This window comes from Tetranychus urticae, chromosome 3, assembly GCF_039701765.1.
Source record: "Tetranychus urticae isolate SD_2017Ah chromosome 3, NJAU_TeUrti_SD_1.0, whole genome shotgun sequence".
Taxonomy (NCBI): Eukaryota; Metazoa; Arthropoda; class Arachnida; order Trombidiformes; family Tetranychidae; genus Tetranychus; species Tetranychus urticae.
Window position 1 is genome coordinate 3008581 of NC_142960.1, and position 21123 is coordinate 3029703.

The 21123-nt window shown below is 34.5% G+C and overlaps 2 protein-coding genes across 2 annotated transcripts; both read left to right on the forward strand.

Annotated features, from left to right (window-relative positions):
• Window positions 1-13306: 13306 nt before the first annotated feature.
• Window positions 13307-15881, forward strand: LOC112539883 (uncharacterized). The gene is made up of 4 exons (XM_089269790.1): window positions 13307-13742; window positions 13808-13970; window positions 14190-14299; window positions 14381-15881. The coding sequence occupies exons 1-4, from the start codon at window positions 13592-13594 to the stop codon at window positions 14920-14922; spliced, it is 966 nt and encodes a 321-aa protein (XP_089125916.1). The 5' UTR covers window positions 13307-13591; the 3' UTR covers window positions 14923-15881.
• An 811-nt stretch (window positions 15882-16692) lies between these two features.
• Window positions 16693-20643, forward strand: LOC149093176 (uncharacterized). Its single transcript, XM_089268839.1, has 5 exons — window positions 16693-16796; window positions 17114-19293; window positions 19359-19521; window positions 19908-20017; window positions 20099-20643. The coding sequence occupies exons 1-5, from the start codon at window positions 16693-16695 to the stop codon at window positions 20641-20643; spliced, it is 3102 nt and encodes a 1033-aa protein (XP_089124965.1).
• Window positions 20644-21123: the final 480 nt, after the last annotated feature.

The following is a 21123-nucleotide window of genomic DNA, read 5'->3' on the forward strand; positions in this document are numbered from 1 at the left end:
ATGATCGTGTAAATTTAATTAAGGGTTATCTTCTTCACAATACATATAAAATTAACAATCCTGCATATATTGTTAAAAGATTTAAAGTCGAAGACTGTGAACAGCTCTGTAGTGCAACTGAAAAGTGTTTTGATTTCAGCTATTGTGACGATTATGATTGTTCAATATATCAAAGTACTCGTGGCTCTCAATACTCAACTTCATTCCACTACACAGAAGGATGTACTTCTTATTCTCGGTCCAAGTATCAATTGAAAGGTTTGTTACGGTAGTAATCTGAAGGAAGACTGCGAACTTGCTTTCACCACAAGTTTTTAGCTCGTATCTTGGATCGCTATTAAGCTCTACACTTGTTCAAGCTACTGAGTTTCATAGATCTCATAAGAGATGAGGAATCACAATTCAAATAGATGTTGCGTTTTACTGAACTTTATTAATTGAAATTAAAGAAAGTAATTTGTTTAACTGAATATTTCTTAAGAAATAAGATTGAATGAAGTTGACTGTTTTAGAAGTATTACAAGGATACTGAAAGATGGTGACTTACTTAAGATGTGAAGTTAAGAAGTAATGAGAAGAATGAAAAATTAGGTTTTTATAACCTTTACAAAACAAAGGATGATTTTTGGAGGGAACAATAGAAAGTGAATCAATTTCTCTTTCGCAAATGTGTCTGGTTTTGGTGTCTTACCAGTGACCAATTTTTTACTCTTATCAGTAAAATTAACCTTGATGAAGCTGTTAGCTTCAACTCTTACTTTACATGTCTTAAGACATATATCTCATGAGAGATAGCTTGTAGCCTTAACAGTGCTTTTAAGATTAAGAGTTAAGGTGAGAGAAAGTTGAAAATTATGGTTAAAAAGAAAGAGATTTTTACAAGTCTTTCTCTATGGCACTTAATTTTCAACTCTAAATTTTGGTCAGATTTTAACCAGGATTGTGGTTAAGTTTTACATGGCTTATTCAGGATTAGCGAAATACGAGAAGTTAAGACTTTGACAATTTAGAAATGGCATTTATATAATTAAAACATAGTTTTTGAAAACTGAATTAAATATTGTTTAAACAATGAAAATTAGGAATCTGAATAACTGAATTTAAACTGGATTAAAACTAAATCAAAGGTTTGAATCAAAGATTCAACCAGAAAACAGAAAGGCATTGAATGAATTAACTAAGTTAAGTTTTCTACCTTTCACTTCCCTGAATTTAAGACCTTGAAATCTTAGTGAATTCAGGTTTAGGCATTTCTGTTTGAAGAGTTTGAATCATTGGATGAGGACCTTTGTCGAGTAGGGTAAAATACATGGGATCGGACTTGTGAGGATGAAATAGGTCTATGAAAGACGGTTGTTGTTGATGATCCTGATGATCCTGTGGAGGTGAAGGAATCTCTTGAACTTTCAGACATCCTGGATGAATTTGATTCCGGGTTATCCTTTGCTCTGAGATGTCTCCATGGGCTAGGCGGGATTGGATAAGGAATTACCTTTCCTTGTGCATAATTTCGTGGAGTGTCGGATGATGAAGTTAAATCTGTTGTTGATGAGGAAGTTGAAGTTGAAGTTGAAGAAGTTTCTGAGAGTGAAACTGGAGATGAATGAGGAGCAGAAGGGGAACTTCGAGGTGATGGGGTTCCAAGTAAATCAGCGATAGCTGAATAGATTGAGGATGGAGTTGATCTTTGATCGAACTCAATGACTGGAGGAGGAAAATCTGGTGATGCTTCGGGATCTGAATGGTGTCTTCTTTTCTTAGATGATGATGAAGAAGATGAGATTGATACTGTTGAAGTAGCTTGAGCTACAGATTGAGATGAAGCGGGTAATGTTGATTGTTGAGATGATGGAGGAGTACCGGAAGGAGTGTGAGGGGAAACAACTCTTATTGATGATGAGTTATCGTCATCGACTAAATCAATTAGAGGAAAATTCTGAGGTCTCGGTGGTGATGGAGCTTGAGGACGATATTCAGGTGTGATTGAGTCAATTGATGAGGTTGAGGAGGCGGATGAATCAACTGAATGAATTGAAAAGTTACTCTCACTTCCATAGTTAGAGTATTGAGATGAAGTTGGCGAAGTTGCAGGAGAAACGCAAGGAGCTTTAAATGATAAATCTTGGTTTCTTATACCATAAGCCCAATTAGATGGCCATCGAGCTTGATTTGTTCTAACTCTTTTCTGGTAAATTTCAAGAAGTCTTGCAACTTTTCTATTACCACACGTTCGAACCATATTTTCGTGGTTGATTCCACCCCATTTGCGGCTTGATTCTTCAATTTCTTGCCAGTTAGCCATATAAAGATTCATGCTAGTGATAGCTTCGATTGCTGGAGAATGAGGTTCAGCTCTGAGTGTGAAACCTGGGAATAGCAAGAATGAGATGAGGGAAAGAGAGGCTGGAGATGCAACATAAGGTGAGAAATGTTGGGTTATTTCCCTGAATTTATGCTGAAGAGCATAAATTTCATCTGGATGAAGGTCCAATGAATGCATTACATTGATCAGTCCTGATCCAACAATAGCGGTAGCTGTCAAGAAGAAGGCTAAAATCTGATCTCTTACGGAGATAAAAGATTTTGCATGTTTGATGTCTTGAGTCGTAAGACCATGAAACTGGGTATCCATCTTAGCTATATCATCATGGCTTATGAGAGATTCGTATACAATATTCTGATATCCATCGACGATTACAACCCAAACTGGTCTAGGTCGTAGGGCATCTCGTTTACCATCGACTGTCCATCCATCGACTCGACAGTAAGACATATGGATTGAGAAGGTAGTTTCCGGAGAGGGATGAATATCAATATTTTGTTTGATGAGCTTTTCAGTATTAGCTCGAAGAGGAGGCATATTAATTGCAGTGAGATTATGGAAGGTTCGAGTTAGTAAGTCAACCTTGTTCTTGCGATTGACTAGAGCTTTTGCATTTGATGTTGATGGAAAAATGTGTTCCATTCGGAACCCACGTAATGAAGGAAAATTATGCTTAGCATATTCGAATAACTCTTTTTGGAGTTCAGGAGAAAGTCGTAAAATTGGATTGATTTTGATGAATGGAGTCAGACGTTCTTCTATTTCAGGGGCTACATGTTTAGGGAATGGAGGATTTGATCTAGGTATTCCACCTCTTGCTACTTTGACCCATTCTTCCGAATCAGTTAGAAGGTAAAAGGGAACTTGGGACCAGGTAATTGTGTGAGGTCAAGGTTTAATTACGAGAGGATCAATCTTTTTACCCATAATTGGTTCAAAACCAACTACGTGTTGTGCAAAGTATTCACCTTCGTATAAGGGATGAGTAGGATCGTGCATTTGTTTCTTTGCATCCCAGAAACCTAATTGAAATTGAGCAAGGGATCGAATAGCGATTGGACTGAGAAGAGGATCATTTGGATTTTCATCTTTAAGATGAGAGAGACAAGCCCAGAGATTCATTTTCTCGTACCATTGATTATCATGGCTACGATGGTTTTCAGGTAAATCAAAATTTCCTGTTTGAAGATGCTGAGGTAAAAAGTTTGCTAAACTTTTTGGAGCTTTCTTTAGCTCTTCTTTCTTTTGAGTGGGAACTGAACTAGTTTCAAAAACAAATTTGAAATAGAATTGTTCACTGAACAATCCTAATCTGCATCGAGGTTCATGTTCGAGGAATGAATCAAGGGGTAAGTTTGCAGTGCAGTGAGTTCGTCTGCATTTGAAGGTTGATTTGTTATAAATTTCAAGGGTTTTCTGATTGTAGAGTTTCATAAAGAAAGGGTAATCATCTCTAGATGAATGAAATTTGATGCATTCGGGAAGTATGCAAAGGAATTGTTCAGGATGTGAGATTGGGAGTAAGCCAAGTATTTCAACTAAATTTCGAAGCCAACCAATACAACCTAAACAGTAACATTTTCGGCATGATCGACATTCACGAGGATTTAGTGCAAATTGTTCACAGAAGTGACATCTAATTTGTTCCTCAATTAAATCAAACTCAGGATTAGTGATATGAGCACGAACTATTCCGTGAGGAATTGTAGGTAACTCCATAGTTTTGATTGATTCGTCATGGAATACATTATCATAAAGTTTGAATCTCATGAATTTGTCAAAATCATTTCGAATGACTGAAAAAGTTTTGGCTTTAGCTTTGACTATCTCTTTGATTTCAAAGAATCTTTTATCAGATACAAAATCGGGAAGAGGTGCAGTTGGTAAAGGTGCAGGGTATTCATTCTTGGCAAAAGGATAGTCAGAAGGTTTAAGATAACGACTGGGCCAAAGGGTACGAGTTAAATTTATTTTAGGAGGGACTGGAATAGGTTTGAAAGGAGTTTTACTGTAAAGATTCGGAAGGTTTTGATCAATTTGAGGGGCATTACTAGACCTTTGATTAAATGGTACAATTTGAGAATTGTTGGATGGAGACTGTTGACTGGAATTATTGGATTTGGAATTTCCCAACAAGGAATCGTGAATCATTTTGCTGACTTCTATCCTGGCTGTTCCTGCTGGAAATTTGTGAACATTCATTTGTCCATCTTTCTTTGTTACCAAATGAACTGAATCCTGGAAAGCGCGTTCTTCACGAACTTGATTTTGATTTGAGTTTCTTCGCGAATCTCGAAATCTTCCATATTCAGAATCAGGATTTGGTTCTTTAACAGTCTTCGCGACTTGGTCCTTGATTTGGATAGCAGTTGGATTGGTCACAAACTTCTTCATGGGAATTTTTCCTTTCTTGGAAACTTTGGCAAAGTTTTCTGGATTCCAATCGAATGGAGGTTCTTTATAAACTTGGTGAGAAAGAGTCTCAGGAAATACAGTTGATGGTGATTTAGGCTTTCGACTGAGTCGAACAGCATCAGTTTCATCGTCTGTTGAATCTTCACTAAGGACATTAGCCTTAAAATCATAATTATCTCGAGTATAACGAGTGTTTGGAGGAGGCGGAGGAGGAAGCATTTCGCCTTGAGATGATAGCGATGGTAAAGATGAAGATCCTTTAATTATGATGGATCGGTGAACTCGCTGATGAGTGTCTGGTTCACTTTCTGTGACCGAAGGAGGAGGACGAGGAACGTAAATTTTAACACTTGGGTCATCGCTAAAGCGAGCTGGAATTAAGTCAGAATCTGGGAACTTATTGAGAGGAACTGGCGATGGTGATGGTGATCTGATTCGATCAACTACGATGTGAGGTGTAGGAACACGAACAGTTTGTCCTGAAGGAAGGATTCTTTCGATGATAGTTTTCTTAGCAGGTTGCATTATGATAGTTAAGATTGTTTGAACAATGAGAATAAGTTGAATCGGAAAGGAATTGAATTGAATAAAAAGGGAACTGTTGGAAAGTTTAGTTTTAGGAATAGTTTTAAAGAACTGAATAGATTTGGATAACCAAGTGAAAGGTTTAACTGAACACAAATTGAAATGATTTGAAAACTTTGAAATAGTTCTGAAGAACTGAATATGAAGATATCCTTTAAAGGATGAGAATGAAGAACAGAGTTGAGAGTTTGAAGAAACTTTGAAAAGTGAAAAGAATTCACAATTTGGTGAAATTACTGAGGTCTTAGAAGACTGTAAAAAGGGTAATAATTGTTGAGAACAACAGGTAAACAAGTTCAAGAAGAACGAAGGATTAAGGTAAAGTCGTAAAGTGAAATTGAGACAAGAATTTGAGGTCGGATTAGCGAAATGAGTTGAAAGTAAAAAGAACTTAAGAAATTTTTCAAATGTAAAGCTTGAGCTTTGAAGTAGTCTAATGAGAGGAGAACAGTAAAGTGCGGGATCAAAAGATTCTATTGTCTTTACTTTGGTTACATTGGTACCAGAGGGGAAAAATTTTGCTCTCCCTTGATTACCAAATGCAACGCCATTGGTTAAAAAATCGGTTGAGTGAAAGTTTAACTTTGGTAATAGTTTGATATCAAAACCAGGCTTTGCCGGTGAGTTATCAAAGCAAAGATATAACACATAAGTGTTGGCGGGAAAATTTTGTTTTCTTGTCTGGGATCTTGTTTGTCTCTTACTCATATCATTTGAATGATTAATTAGTTTTTTAGATTGCTTTAAAATTTCTCTATCTGCTGAAAGATATTTTCTTTTGATTTTAGGCTTTTTAGCAGTAATTGGGAACTCTTTTTCAATATAATTTGAATTATCGGAAAAGTTTGAAGAATCTGAATTTGAATGATTTAAAGGATTTTGTTCAATATTTGAATTAGAAGCATTTGAATTGTTAAATATCTCTTGAGAGATTGGCTTTGAAAAAGTATCTTGATCAATTGTATTGTTTGAATTAACTCTTGTAGATAAATTTAGTTTATTTTTTACTGATTTTGATATATCTTGAGATATTGTTTTAGGGGTTAAATCTGATTCTGAATCTGAAGAGGTTTGATTAGTTTGAGAGTTGAATGATTTGGTTAGAAATTTATTTAAATTGTAATCATCTTTTGAAATGATTAATGGCTGTTCTAATTGTTCTGAATCTGTTGATGATTCTTGAGAATCATTTGGAATTGAATTGAAATCGGAATCTAAATCTGAATTTTGAGAATTTATATCACTTGAGTGATCAACTAAATCATCTAAATGATTATCTAAATTATTTACTGAATTATTAACTGAATCTAATTCTGGGAAATGGAAATTTTCTGGTTCTAAAAAGTTGTCTGGATTAAAGTATTGATCTTTGAGCTTTTTCATTCGTTCATCTAATTCGCCTCGGTAGAGTTTTGTATTTGAAACATTTGAACTAAATAATCCTAAATCTGTTGTTTCTAACAATAAAAGAGATCCTTTTTGCATTCCACATACTAAGTATGGGCCATGATACTTTTCTCGGAATTTCTTAGCTAATTTTGGGTCAACTGATTCATTCTTTACGAATACAAAATCGCCTAAGCGATATGGGGAAGACTTGTGTAATGATTTGGTCCTATTTATCTGATAAAGTTGTTGAGAGTGAAGTCTAGCGTAAGCTAATTTTCTTGCTTGAGCAACATTCCAATAATTACCATCAGGAAAATCTAAAAGATTATCTAGAGGCTTTCTTGCATGTCGACCAAACACTAGGAAATAGGGTGAAAATCGAGTTATCTTATGAACAGAAGTATTAATCGCAAAAACTGAAGCTTCAAGGGTATTTTTCAGGTCTTTTGTAGAGTTTGCAATCACATAAGATCTAAGTCTTTCGGCAATTGTCCGATTACATCGTTCAACGATACCTTGAGACTGAGGATGATATGGATTGGATTTTTCATGCTTAATTCCATGTTCCTTAAGGAACTCATGAACAGCTTCACTAGTGAAGTTTGTTCCTTGATCCGTTTGGATTACCTTGGGAAATCCATACGTTTGGAATAAAGATTTTAACAAGTTAATTACTGTACTAGCGGTTTGATTGTTAGTCAATTTAGCAAAAACATATCGAGAGAGTATGTCAACCAATACAATTATATACTTTTTCACCTGATTAACTACAATGGGTCCTTGCACATCCAATTCGAATCTTTCAAAGATTTCTTTGGGAATAGGTTTAGTGGAAGGATCTACGTAAATTATGTTTGAAGGTTTAGCGATTTGACAAACTATGCAATTGTCGCAAAGTTGTTTTACTTGATCTTGTAAATATTGACACCAGAATCTTCTTGATATCTGCAAGTAGGTTTTTTCCGGGCCAAAATGTCCACCTAAAGGGCTCTCATGCTCATAGGCAAAGATATCTTTAAGGAGTTGAGAGTCGATAACAAGTCTTGAACCAAATGGTGTATTGATGTCTTTTCTGTAAAGCAATCCATCTCTAATCACATAGCGTTTAAGCGCTATTGAATCGTTTGAGCGATAGAGTTGAATAAGTTTTTGAATATCAGGATTGTTAGCTTGAGTGAAACGAACTTTTTCTTTCCATTTGCTAATTTCAGAAGGAGTTGGATTATCAGAAGTTTTGATATGATGAGTTTCAGAGGAGATTGAATAAGCAATAGCAGGAATATGATTTAAATCATTGAGTTGAGGAAGTTCATCTTGACATAATGAGTTCAAACCAATATCGTATAAACGATTTTCAAAAGGATCAGCAATATAATCAATCAAATAGATTCTGTCAAGGAATTCTTCCTCGGGATCAATAGTTTTCCTATGTGACCATGAATTTTGATAGCGAGAGAAACAATCTGGAGGATGAGTTGAGCCTTTTTTATAAACGACTTTAAAATTGAAGGTAGATAGCATAATAGACCAACGCTGTAATCTTGAGTTCTTGAAATTGACTTTGGTTAGCTGGCAAAGAGCATGATGGTCTGTCTCGATGAGAAATAACTCTCCTTCGAGGAAATGGGTAAACTTATTTACGCCAACAAAGATAGCTAAAAGTTCCTTTTCAGAAACTGAGTAATGTTTTTGATATTTTTGGAGTTTTTGTGAATAGAAGGAAAGGGGAAGCCAATCTTTGACTTCTTCGATAGGAGTTCCAGGGTCATAAGAGGGAGAATTTCGATCTTCTTGTAAAAGTATGCCACCAACGGCATGATCAGATGCATCAGCAGAAAGTTTTCTTCTTAAATCGGGATCGAAATGAACTAACATAGTTGTTGAAACGAGGGAATCTTTTAGGGTATCAAGGACTTTTTTGTCTTCTGGTAAAATTCGGAATCTTTTTTCTTTAGAAATAAGACGATAGAGAGGTGCAGCTAAAGTTGAAAAATTAGGAATATAGCGGGAGAAGTAATTATAGCAACCAAGAATGCTTTGCAATTCTCGTACATTACGAGGATAAGGAAGGTTCTTTAAAGCTTCGACTTTCTTAGGGTCAGGTCTTATACCTTGTCCGGAAACAAGATGTCCTAAGAGGAGGATTTCTTCAAAACCAAAATGGCACTTTTCAAGTTTAACTTTTAAATTGAAATCTTGTAATCGATTGAGAACAAGTTTTGTGTTAGCAAGTAAATCGGGAAAATCTTTTCCAACGACAGGGACATCATCAAAATATCCAACGCATTTTTGATAAATAAGTCCATCCAGAACTTTATTCATCAATCTCTGGAAAATGAAAGGAGCACTTGCCAAACCCATTGGCATACGTTTGTAATGGTACTTTCCATCAGGCGTAACAAATACTGTCTTTTCCCTTTCTCCAGGCGGTAATTCAATTTGATGGTAACCTTGAGCGAGATCGAAAATATTGAAATACTTTCCACCTCGTACGACCTCTAGACAGTCGTCGATTCTAGGCATAGGATACTTTGGTACTTTGGTGATTCTGTTTAGTTTTCGGTAATCAATTACCATTCTAAAACTTCCATCAGGTTTAGGAACTAGGAGGGAAGGGGATCCACCAGGAGCAGTGCTATGCTCGATAATGTCATTAGCTAACATTTCGTTGATTATCTTTTTGAATTCTAATCTACGATGAAGTGCGCAATTATAAGGCTTTTGATCAGGAATTTCTTGGGTATCAAGATCAATCTTGACGGGGCAAACTGAAGCTGGAACAAGTCCCAAATCATTTTTTGATTTAGAGAAACTTGCTTGGAAGGAATCAATTAAATCAGTTAATTGTTCTTGGTATGGTTGAGGTAAATCAGGATTGATTCGAGCTGCTATTTTTTCTCGGAAAGGTTGAATTTTAATTTCTTTGCACTCTTCTTGAGTGATGAATTCGCATTTAGCCATTAATGCAGAGGAGCTTTCGGGAATTTGAACAGGAATAGGAACTGGTTGAGTTTGTTTTGGGCGAGTATCGATAATGTAATTGTTTTCAGCATTGTTATCAGCAAGGGTAGTAGTATCGAAAATTTGTTTAGTTTCTTCAGGGGTACAAAATCGAAAGTAGAAGGTAGGATCAAGTGGAGCTGAGTCTGGAAATTCAGAGCAAGTAGTGTGATAATGGTCTCCATCAGATTTCAAAGTGAAATAATAAAGATGGATGAAAGCATTCCCAATCAAACAAACTGGTTCAAAGTTTTGGACGATGTGAACTCGGAATACTCGTGATTCTCTCATAGCTGGATGTTTAACAATAGCGTAGGCAAAACCTTGAGAGGGAACATATTGCTTTGCAGCAATTCCTTTTAATGATCTTGCGTAAGGAATAATGTGAGCATTGAGTTCATCAGCAACACTAGCGTCAAGGGCTGATAATGTCGAGCCCGTATCAAGCAATACTCGGCCTTCTCGAACTAATTCTCGAGTAGGTTTGCAGAGCTTGAATGTGGCTTGCGGCATATGACATAAGTCTGTTTCGCCTAATTTAGTTAGAAGCGGTACAGTAAGTGCTGAAGAAAGTGTCCAAAGGAGTCCTGGATTTCTCAAAGCATCAGCTTGAGGTTCAGGAGGAAGAGTATGAGCTAAATTTGAAGATGATGGAGTGGTGTTTGCAGGGGAAGTTGCACTTGGGGGTGCAGTAATTGCTCGGACATTGGAATTATTAGGATTATTGGGGCGATAATTTGGATTATTTTGTGGTCGGGTCCTACATTGTTGAAGAGTGTGTCCTGTTCTTTTACAATAGTTGCAAGTAATAGTGTTTGAATTGGAAGTTTGAGGAGGACGGTAAGGTTGAGGACGATTGGAACTAGGATTTCTTGAATCAGGTTTACGAAGATAAGTATTAATATTAGAAGTTCGAGGGGGTTGAGAGGAATTAGTTTTATTTTTGTTAAAGTTTTTGCTTTGTTCAGCCTCGAAATGTTTACGAATAAGTAAATTTGTAATCTTAGTGATATCATCATTAAGACCTAGGGTATTAATTTCATGAACAATGAAATGAGGAAGATGATTGAAAAGTTCATGTTTGAAAACTTCATCTGAATAAGTTCCTACAGCTTTGGTGAGGGAAGATTTTAACTTTAACAAGAATGTATTGGGATGTTCAGAAAGGTTATAACGAAGTTGTCTTAGTTGGTATTGTGCAGAATACTGCATTGCAGGAGTTTTTAAAGCACTAATTAAAGCGTCTAAATACTCTTTGTAGCCTGTGATGTTACTATCTAACGTATTAGCAACAGCTAATAGTTCATGGGCTAATGATTTTTTGAAACAACGCAATCTAGTTGTATCATCAACGTTCTCTTGAGCGAGTCGTTGTTTGGTATTTGTGATAAATTCAAAGACATCTTCGCCCTTTTTGAATTCAATAACTTGAGGATCTGGTTTCAGATTTGAAAGAGCATTCAGAAGGAATTGAGGATTTACTTGGGGTTCACTATGAGTAGAGGAAGGTGAAGGGTGAAAGAGTGGAGGAGGTTGATTGTTCTGTTGAGATATGGGATTGATATGAGCACCTAAGGTGTTCAAAATCTCTAAAAGCTTTCGCTGAGATTCAAGAGGGATAGGGATGGAACAAATATCTGCATAAGTTATGCGTAACATAGCCTCACGATCTCGACCTAATGTTCGTATTATGGTCTTTATCTCGTCTTCAGTGATTCCATTATGTCTGCATTGAGTCATCCAATCAGGAATAGCAAATTGAGTAACTGTAGCGGTAGGAAGACATTCGATGTCATCATCAGGTAATTGCTCACCAACAGATAACAAATGCGTTTTTACACACTCGAAGAATCTTCGTTTAGCAAGACATGGAATAGGCACAAGAACATTCCAACCTTGTAGAGTTTGAGTCATAGTCTCAAGATTCATTTCATAGACGATTGGTTCATCGGCTGCGACATTGAATTTTCTTCTTCTTTGAACTGCCATAGTGAATGAGTTGAATATTGAATTGGAAAGTAAATCGGGATATCACTTAAGTGATGGTAAAGATGAATGCAATGAAATTGGAAAGTTGGAACTTGAAATGTTTTAAAGTTAATTGTTAAACTGTTCAGAGAACTGGAGTTAATTGTTGAAATTGAAGAAGAGTAAATTGGAATTTACTTTGAAGTTTAAAGATGAAGGATTTAACTGGAATTGAGTTATTGTTGAATTTAAAGTTGAAATTGAGTTCAGTTTAATTGAATTTGAAAATTAATTTGAAATATTCTTTGAGGAATGATGTTGAATTAAGTTGAATTGAGATGAATTGTATGGACGGAAATATTCTTAAAGGAATACTTATAATAAAGACTTTGATCAATTTTACCTTATGAGCTATATGGAAATAGCTATTGTGATCCTGATTGATGAGAGTAAGGAGATTGTGGAAAATCTTTGAGTCAATTGGAATTGAATTTGAAAGGATAGTTCTTAAGAACTGAATCAGGCACATAAAAAGCACGGCGAGTCCGATATTCTAGAGGGTTGAAGAATTACACAGAGTATAACACTTCGAAGGTTAAATTGTCAAGGTCGTGGAAACACAGAAACACAAAACAGGCACAGAACTTAGCAATCCTGCCAGAGTCGCCAAGTGAAAGGTTTGTTACGGTAGTAATCTGAAGGAAGACTGCGAACTTGCTTTCACCACAAGTTTTTAGCTCGTATCTTGGATCGCTATTAAGCTCTACACTTGTTCAAGCTACTGAGTTTCATAGATCTCATAAGAGATGAGGAATCACAATTCAAATAGATGTTGAGTTTTACTGAACTTTATTAATTGAAATTAAAGAAAGTAATTTGTTTAACTGAATATTTCTTAAGAAATAAGATTGAATGAAGTTGACTGTTTTAGAAGTATTACAAGGATACTGAAAGATGGTGACTTACTTAAGATGTGAAGTTAAGAAGTAATGAGAAGAATGAAAAATTAGGTTTTTATAACCTTTACAAAACAAAGGATGATTTTTGGAGGGAACAATAGAAAGTGAATCAATTTCTCTTTCGCAAATGTGTCTGGTTTTGGTGTCTTACCAGTGACCAATTTTTTACTCTTATCAGTAAAATTAACCTTGATGAAGCTGTTAGCTTCAACTCTTACTTTACATGTCTTAAGACATATATCTCATGAGAGATAGCTTGTAGCCTTAACAGTGCTTTTAAGATTAAGAGTTAAGGTGAGAGAAAGTTGAAAATTATGGTTAAAAAGAAAGAGATTTTTACAAGTCTTTCTCTATGGCACTTAATTTTCAACTCTAAATTTTGGTCAGATTTTAACCAGGATTGTGGTTAAGTTTTACATGGCTTATTCAGGATTAGCGAAATACGAGAAGTTAAGACTTTGACAATTTAGAAATGGCATTTATATAATTAAAACATAGTTTTTGAAAACTGAATTAAATATTGTTTAAACAATGAAAATTAGGAATCTGAATAACTGAATTTAAACTGGATTAAAACTAAATCAAAGGTTTGAATCAAAGATTCAACCAGAAAACAGAAAGGCATTGAATGAATTAACTAAGTTAAGTTTTCTACCTTTCACAATTTGATCTTATTCCATTAGTGAATAAAAATTATCTGTCAACCATATCACACGTACTACAACAGATAAGGAATAAAGTCTCATCAGGCAAATTTCGTTTGCTTGGGCTATCAGCTGAAGATCTATTCATTGTGAATGGACCTGAAGAGATTGGTGACATTTCCCAAGAATTACATAAACGGGGTTCCTTTAAACCTTTAAGAGGTGAAGATTTTCCGATCATTAAAACTGATCGCCATTTCAATGAAGGACAATTCAAGATCGAGAAAAGTACTCTAAACGAATGTTTCATGGCTTGTTTGAATGATGATGATTGTAATACACTTTCATATTGTGTTAACCAGAATAAGGAATGTATTCTGAGTGGAGAAACATCGAGTTCATTGAATAACACATTCGAAGATAAAACAAGCCATGCAGATGGATGTGACATATATCAAAGTAAATTCATTATCCAATTAATTTGTTATTTCTTGAATTAATTTTGTTCCTCAATTTCAATCCAGAATCATTTATAAATCTATTCCATGAGTATCCTGGAAAAAATCTAGTTCTGGATGCCGTCTCAACCATACCTGATGTACCAATTGGTGATTGCGCTAGCACATGTGCTCAATCAGAATCATTCAATTGTGAATCGTTCGATTACTGTGAAAACAATAATAACCGGTAAGTTGAACTGACTATTTTGCCGCTTTTGCTGTTGATGAACTTTATTTAAATATTGACGGTTATTCAAAGTATTGGATTTCAAAAGAGACTGAACTTCAAACTGATACAAAACTCATTTTTGATTAACACAAAACCAAACTATTTAAAATTATGAGAACATATTCAATGGCTATTAATGAGTTTCTTTTTTGTTATTTTCATCCATATTCCATCCAGGAATCAATCTATTTGTCTCTTACATGTTAATCACATTGTGATAGATAAAACTCGTGAAATAAATATAACAAACTGGAAGTTTGCTGAAGCTGGATGTTCCCATTATTCAAGTAAAAACCATTTATTTAATCTAATCTTTGCTCAAAGTCTGGTCAATATTTACTAATTAAACAATCTTTTTACTTTTACAGAAAAGTCTGAACTTGATTATGAGCATAAAGTTGGACTTGCATTGAAAGATGATATGAAAGAATCCATTGTTGGAACCTTTGACCATCTATCACTAGAACACTGTGCTTCCAAATGCAATTCAGATCCCAATTGTTTTACTCTCGAGTTTTGTGAAACAATTGATTATAATCAAATTTCGGGTAGAAGCGCTTCATTGTCGAGTTGTACACTGACCAATTTAAAACCCAGTAACATTCAACATCATCTGTTTGAAGAGTCAAAAACCAAAACCAAAATTTGTTCAATTTACATCAACCATAAGAAAATTACAGGAAAGAGTGAAGCTGATCCACCGATACAAACTAATACAACTGAATCATTAACGAAAACATCAACGAAATCAAATGACTTCTCTTTAGCAATCGGATTGGGGACAATAGCATTTATATTGGCGTTTGCTGCAGGATTCACTGGATTTAGATTCACTCCTAAGGAAGGATTTGTTAAAAAAGCAAAGTTGAAAATGACTGTTCCAATGAAACCAACTCGGGAAACTAAATAAGTCAAAGGGTGATGATGAAGATTAAGATGGTAACAATAAAACATTGTATAAAAAGACAATTTTAACTGACTACACTTCAGAACAAAACTTTTCTTACACAAACCGACTCTAATGCTAACCACCCACCCAAAGCATCCACCTTAATTTTCAATAACATTGAGCTCAAGTGAATGTGCAGGCCCTTCCATGATCTTAAAATCCAGCTCATTAAGTTTTGCAGTTCATTTGGTGTTTAAAAAATACATGGCTAGGCTTTTTATACATTGGGCAATTTACCAATATTCATTCACACAAACATAATTCATGCATTTCGATGCACGAAACAGTTGGCATTGATGAAAAATAAAACTTAAAGCCACTGTTTGATTAATTAGGATTTTATTTACCACTAATAAGAGATGGCAAAAGATTTCTTTAACATGCAACAAATGTTAAAAGGTGCATGGACAACTTATTGTACAACAGAATGGACAACATAAATTTGAAATCAAAATGAATTTAATGACAAATGACAAATAAAAGTAATAGGAACTCAACATTTACAAATTTTATCTTTGAAATGAAAGATCAATCGACGATAAGTTTCATAGTTAATTCACTGAACATTGATTAGACCCGATTTCAATGTTGGATCTTGTTCCCACTATGAGATATTCATGATTTAGTTCAATACTATTGCACTAATATAAATAAAATGTAACACTAATCGATGTTTGATAAATAAACTAACCTTACTGAGTGATCGAGATGTATTTAAACCTTGCATTCGTTCATCCATGGTGAGGTGTAGGTGAGAAACTTGCAACTCTGGAAATCGTTTATTTCCAGATAAGTAATGTGGACATCCAATTCCAGTTGGAGCTAATCAAGGGGAAACAATGAGTTTTAGTATGAATTCATGTTTTTATTTGGAAAAGTGCATTTAAAAATGAAAAATATCTGAATCAATATTTTCTCCCAACAACCCTTATTGAATAATACTTGCTTTGAACTAGATCTTGAGAAATTTCATTTCAATGTAAGCATCTACTAGCATCTGCAAGTACATTTTGAATAGAATAGATATCAATACAAAGAATGAGAATCTCTTTGTCTGGACTCGAAGTTGGATGACAACCACTTAACACAATTCTGCTTGGACTTTCTATTCAGATTGGTAATCAAGATGATCTGAGTTATCGACAAGTTGTTCACTTTCAAGTCACTTGATGGTTACCGATGTGGATTCAAATTACCTTTCATAGTACGAACTGCTCAGTGATATTTACGACTCACAAGATAGAAAGCCCCTTGATCTTTGAGGAAAGGATTCGCATGAATATGTGTGTGACTCATGTTGCTCCCAAGATAAATAATTGTATTCCATGCTATTAATCAGTGAGTAGCAATTAAAATAAAACTTTCAAGCAAAAAAATTGATAATTCACATTTTCTTCAAAATGCATTATAATAAATAGATCTCAAATGAAATCTCTCGGAAATCTCGCGAACTGGTCAAGTTAGAGTGCGTAAACTTTTTATGCATGAACATTTAATTTTAGTCTATTTATTGACTAAAGGAAAACTTTTTCGATGCTTGGGACCCATCCAATTCTACTTAGTTTCTTTAACTTTGAATCAGTAAAGATGCCCAGATCACGTTCGAAATTGATTTTGATTTGCTCAAAATGAATTTTTATTATTGCAAACAAGAAAATGTGCAGCGGTTTTTACTTATTACTTATTACTTAATACATTAAATACAAGCTGAGCTATTTTAAAGGATAAAAGATGAGCAATCATCGACAAGACTTATCATCACAACTTTCAGGTAGAACCAAGATTGTTGGCTTCGGTAATGGTTTCAATTTCACACCTCCATTGTTGAAATTAAAGTAAATCAGTCATCTGACTTTCACAGATTTTCACCTCGAACAAAAATACCATTCGAACTTACAATTGTTAGTTAATCTTTTGACGCCCCTTGGAACGCTGATACATTTTCAGATATAATTTTCTTCATGCCATTATTTGATTGCAAATTTTTGTTTTAAATAGATGCGAAAGTGTTTGATTAATTTTATTCAAGTCACTTTTCCCAACATCAACGATCAAAGTTTAAGATGAAAAATTTTCTCCACTTTTCTTTTTTTCTCTGTTTTCTTTACTCAATAAACTCAATTCTTTGTGATAATTTCAAATGCCCTGAAAGGGGTAAAGTTGGTGAATTAAAAGTTCCAAATGTTCTCAGCTTGATTGATAAACAAAATGGTTATCATGCTTCTGTTGAAGTCATTAATCCAACTCGAAACAATTTGGTCCATGATTATTATGATCTACAAAATGAAGTTGGCTTTATTGATTTGGAAGCAGCCATTCAAAGTAAAATTTATCGACGTTATTATTATCATTCAACAGAGGAAAAGATCGCCGTTCGAGAAGGTATATGTAAAAGGTTGGAATTAACCCAGAATGAGAAGATTGAATCGATCAAAGATTGGTTCCAACCAAAAGATATTGTCGCTAGTTCAGAGATGTTTAGAGATTTGGTTCATTTGGGACCAACAGTGTTGATGATTTATGCCAACAGCATAAGTGATAGAGCTTCATTCATAGGATCCGAACTGATTGAAGGTCGTACTGTTAATCACTGGTTTTATTGTAGCAACCCTAATGGACCTTACATTGACTTTTACTTTGATGTTGCGACTTCATTACCTTATCGGTTCTCGTTGTATTATCCTAAATGGGTTGAGACTCAGGAAGTCATTTCAATAAATGAGACTCAAACAGTTAAAAAGCAAGTTGATTCCGATTCAAAATACGTTTATAACTTTTACATGTTCAAACCACTTGTCATATCATCAGATTATCCCATTCCTTATCCATTGGGTTATGGATGTGCTCGTAAAGGCACTCGTCCATCTACTCCATTACCAGCTTTCAGTCAGGTTGAAGAGTTTTCCATGGACATGGAAGCGATAATAGCCTATCCTAACCATGACTCTATCAAATCAACGTGTCGAGTATTGAAACGAGGCGATGTGTTTGCGTACGAAATCCAAGAAGAAACTGATTTCGTTCGTTCCATTGAAATGCCTCCTCCTTTAGGACGATTTCAAGTTAATGAACACACTGGTCGATGCCAGTATTTAACATCAGATTATTCTACTCTTATTACACTGGTCACCAGTTGGCCATATCATCAGCACCGTGGTTTCAATCTATTGTACTATCTGGTAATGAAACCAGATGCATATCAAGTACCAACTTTTATTGGTGATATACCTTTTGGAGCTTTTCGAGTGGAAGAGTACAGAGCAGAAAGCTTCTTCTATAATGTTGATGGCATTGTTGACTATTATTACACCCAGAACACCAGTAACTCTGTCCCAAGTAAAATCATATTCACTCCAGATCGAGGCGATGATGATTATCGCTATAATTACGCTGATGTGCCAACTCAAGTGGAAGTTACCATAATCAATTACGAAGACGAATACATTGATTACGAAGATCGATTCGATGTTTCTGATTGTTATGCAGAACCTGGAAGCTATACTTGGTTTCAACTCTTCTTTTCAAATCCTTTGATGACTGAATACAATATGGAATCAGTCAAGGAATCCACTAAAAAATTCTTGACTTCATTCATTCCAATAACACGCATTGGTGAAATTCATGCACAAGGAGTTGATTCTAATATATATGTTACTGTTAAGCTTTTTGATCCAGTGCACTTCATTGATGTTTATCAACATTTTGATGAACGTAAAATTAGGCATCCTTTAAATACTTTAAAAATATTTAAAGTCGAGGACTGTGAACGACTGTGCAGTTCCACTCGAAATTGTATTGATTTTAGTTTCTGTACGGATTATGACTGTTCAATTTTTACAAAAGAAGATCTTTTTTGGGATACTGCCGAATCAATATACGATGAGAAATGTAAATTTTATTATAGAGGATCAGAGGCTTATGTTAAGCCATTGGTTAGCAAAAATTATTTATCGTCAATGCCACATGTATTACAACAGATAAGGAATAAGCTCCAAGAAGGTGGATTCGAAGATGTGTTCATTGTTAATGGTCCTGAAGAGATCGGTGATATTTCCCAAGAGTTACATAGACAGGGTTCCTTTAGACCTTTAAGAGGTGAAGATTTTCCGATCATTAAAACTGATCGCCATTTCAATGAAGGACAATTCAAGATCGAGAAAAGTACTCTAAACGAATGTTTCATGGCTTGTTTGAATGATGATGATTGTAATACACTTTCATATTGTGTTAACCAGAATAAGGAATGCATTCTGAGTGAAGAAACATCGAGTTCATTGAATAACACATTCGAAGACAAAACAAGCCATGCAGATGGATGTGACATATATCAAAGTAAATTCATTATCCCATTAATTTGTTATTTCTTGAATTAATTTTGTTCCTTAATTTCAATCTAGAATCTTTAATAAATCTATTCCATGAGTATCCTGGAAAAAATCTAGTTCTGGATGCCGTCTCAACCATATCTGATGCACCAATTGGTGATTGTGCTAAAAAATGTGCTCAATCGAATGATTTCAACTGTGAATCATTTGATTATTGCCAAGATAACGATCAAAGGTAAGTCGAAACTTATCAGAAATTTTAATATTTTATGTGAAAAATGAACTCGATGCAAATCATAAATAGTTAAAATCCATTGGTCACAATCATGATAATCGATTAAAGCATAATACAGGCAATTAGATGATCCATAAAGACAACAGACTAATATTATTGAATTTTTCATTAACAACGTGTTGAAATTGTTATGAAATAGCGTTTTGAATAGTCATACAATTTTCAACTTGATTCGACTTGACTCAACCTACTACCTATGGTATTATTGATGATGATACTCGTAAATTTATTGCAATATTATTGTATATTTATCTACGATTAGTAATACTTATAGTAGTAATAATTCAATGAATTCTCATTCTATTTTGTATCTTAATTCTTTTCAGAAATGAATCTGTTTGTTTCTTACATGTCAATCACATTGCGATAGATGTAGCTCATCAAATAAACGCAACAAACTGGAAGAAGGCTGAAGCTGGATGTTCCCATTATTCAAGTAAAAACCATTTCTTTAATCTAATCTTAGCTCAAAGTCTGGTCAATATTTACTAATTATTCAATTTTTTTGGTTTCACAGAAAAATCTGAACTTGCTTATGAACATAAAGTTGGACTTGCATTGAAAGATGATATGAAAGAATCTATTGTTGGAACCTTTGACCATTTATCACTAGAACTATGTGCTTCCAAATGCAATTCAGATCCCAATTGTTTTACTTTTGAATTTTGCGAAACAATTGATTATAGTCAAATTTACTATAAAAAATTTTCATTGACGAGTTGTTCATTGGCAAACTTGAAACCAAATAAATTTAATAATCCTGAACTATTTGAAGAGTCAAAAAGCAAAACCAAAATTTGTTCAATTTACATCAACCATAAGAAAATTACAGGAAAGAGTGAAGCTGATCCACCGATACAAACTAATACAACTGAATCATTAACGAAAACATCAACGAAATCAAATGACTTCTCTTTAGCAATAGGATTGGGGACAATAGCATTTATATTGGCGTTTGCTGCAGGATTCACTGGATTTAGATTCACTCCTAAGGAAGGATTTGTTAAAAAAGCAAAGTTGAAAATGACTGTTCCAATGAAACCAACTCGGGAAACTAAATAAGTCGAAGGGATGGATCAATTACATGAAGATATTCGATATTTTATCGTATCGTTAGTAGATTCTATCAATAACCACCCACCCAAAGCATCCACCTTAATTTCCAATAAAATTGAGGTCAGGTGAGCGTGCAGGCCACTTCATAATCTTAAAATTTAGCTCATTAAGTGTTGCTGTTCTTTTGGGCGTTTAAAATACATTCTTAAGCTTTTTATATTATACATTGGGCAATTTATTTATTAACATGAACATTGTCTGATGCACAAAACAGTTCTCATTGATGAAAACTTAGTCATTGTTTATTAATTATGATTTAATTAAGAAGAGAAATTAAGACATTTCTTCAACATACAACAAATATTAAAAGAGACATGAACAACTTGTTTAATGGTAACAATGGTCGACAAATTTCAGAATCCATTAGATCTATTAGTTAGCAAAACAAGAGAACAGCAAAGAAATTAACCGATTTTTTCAAATATT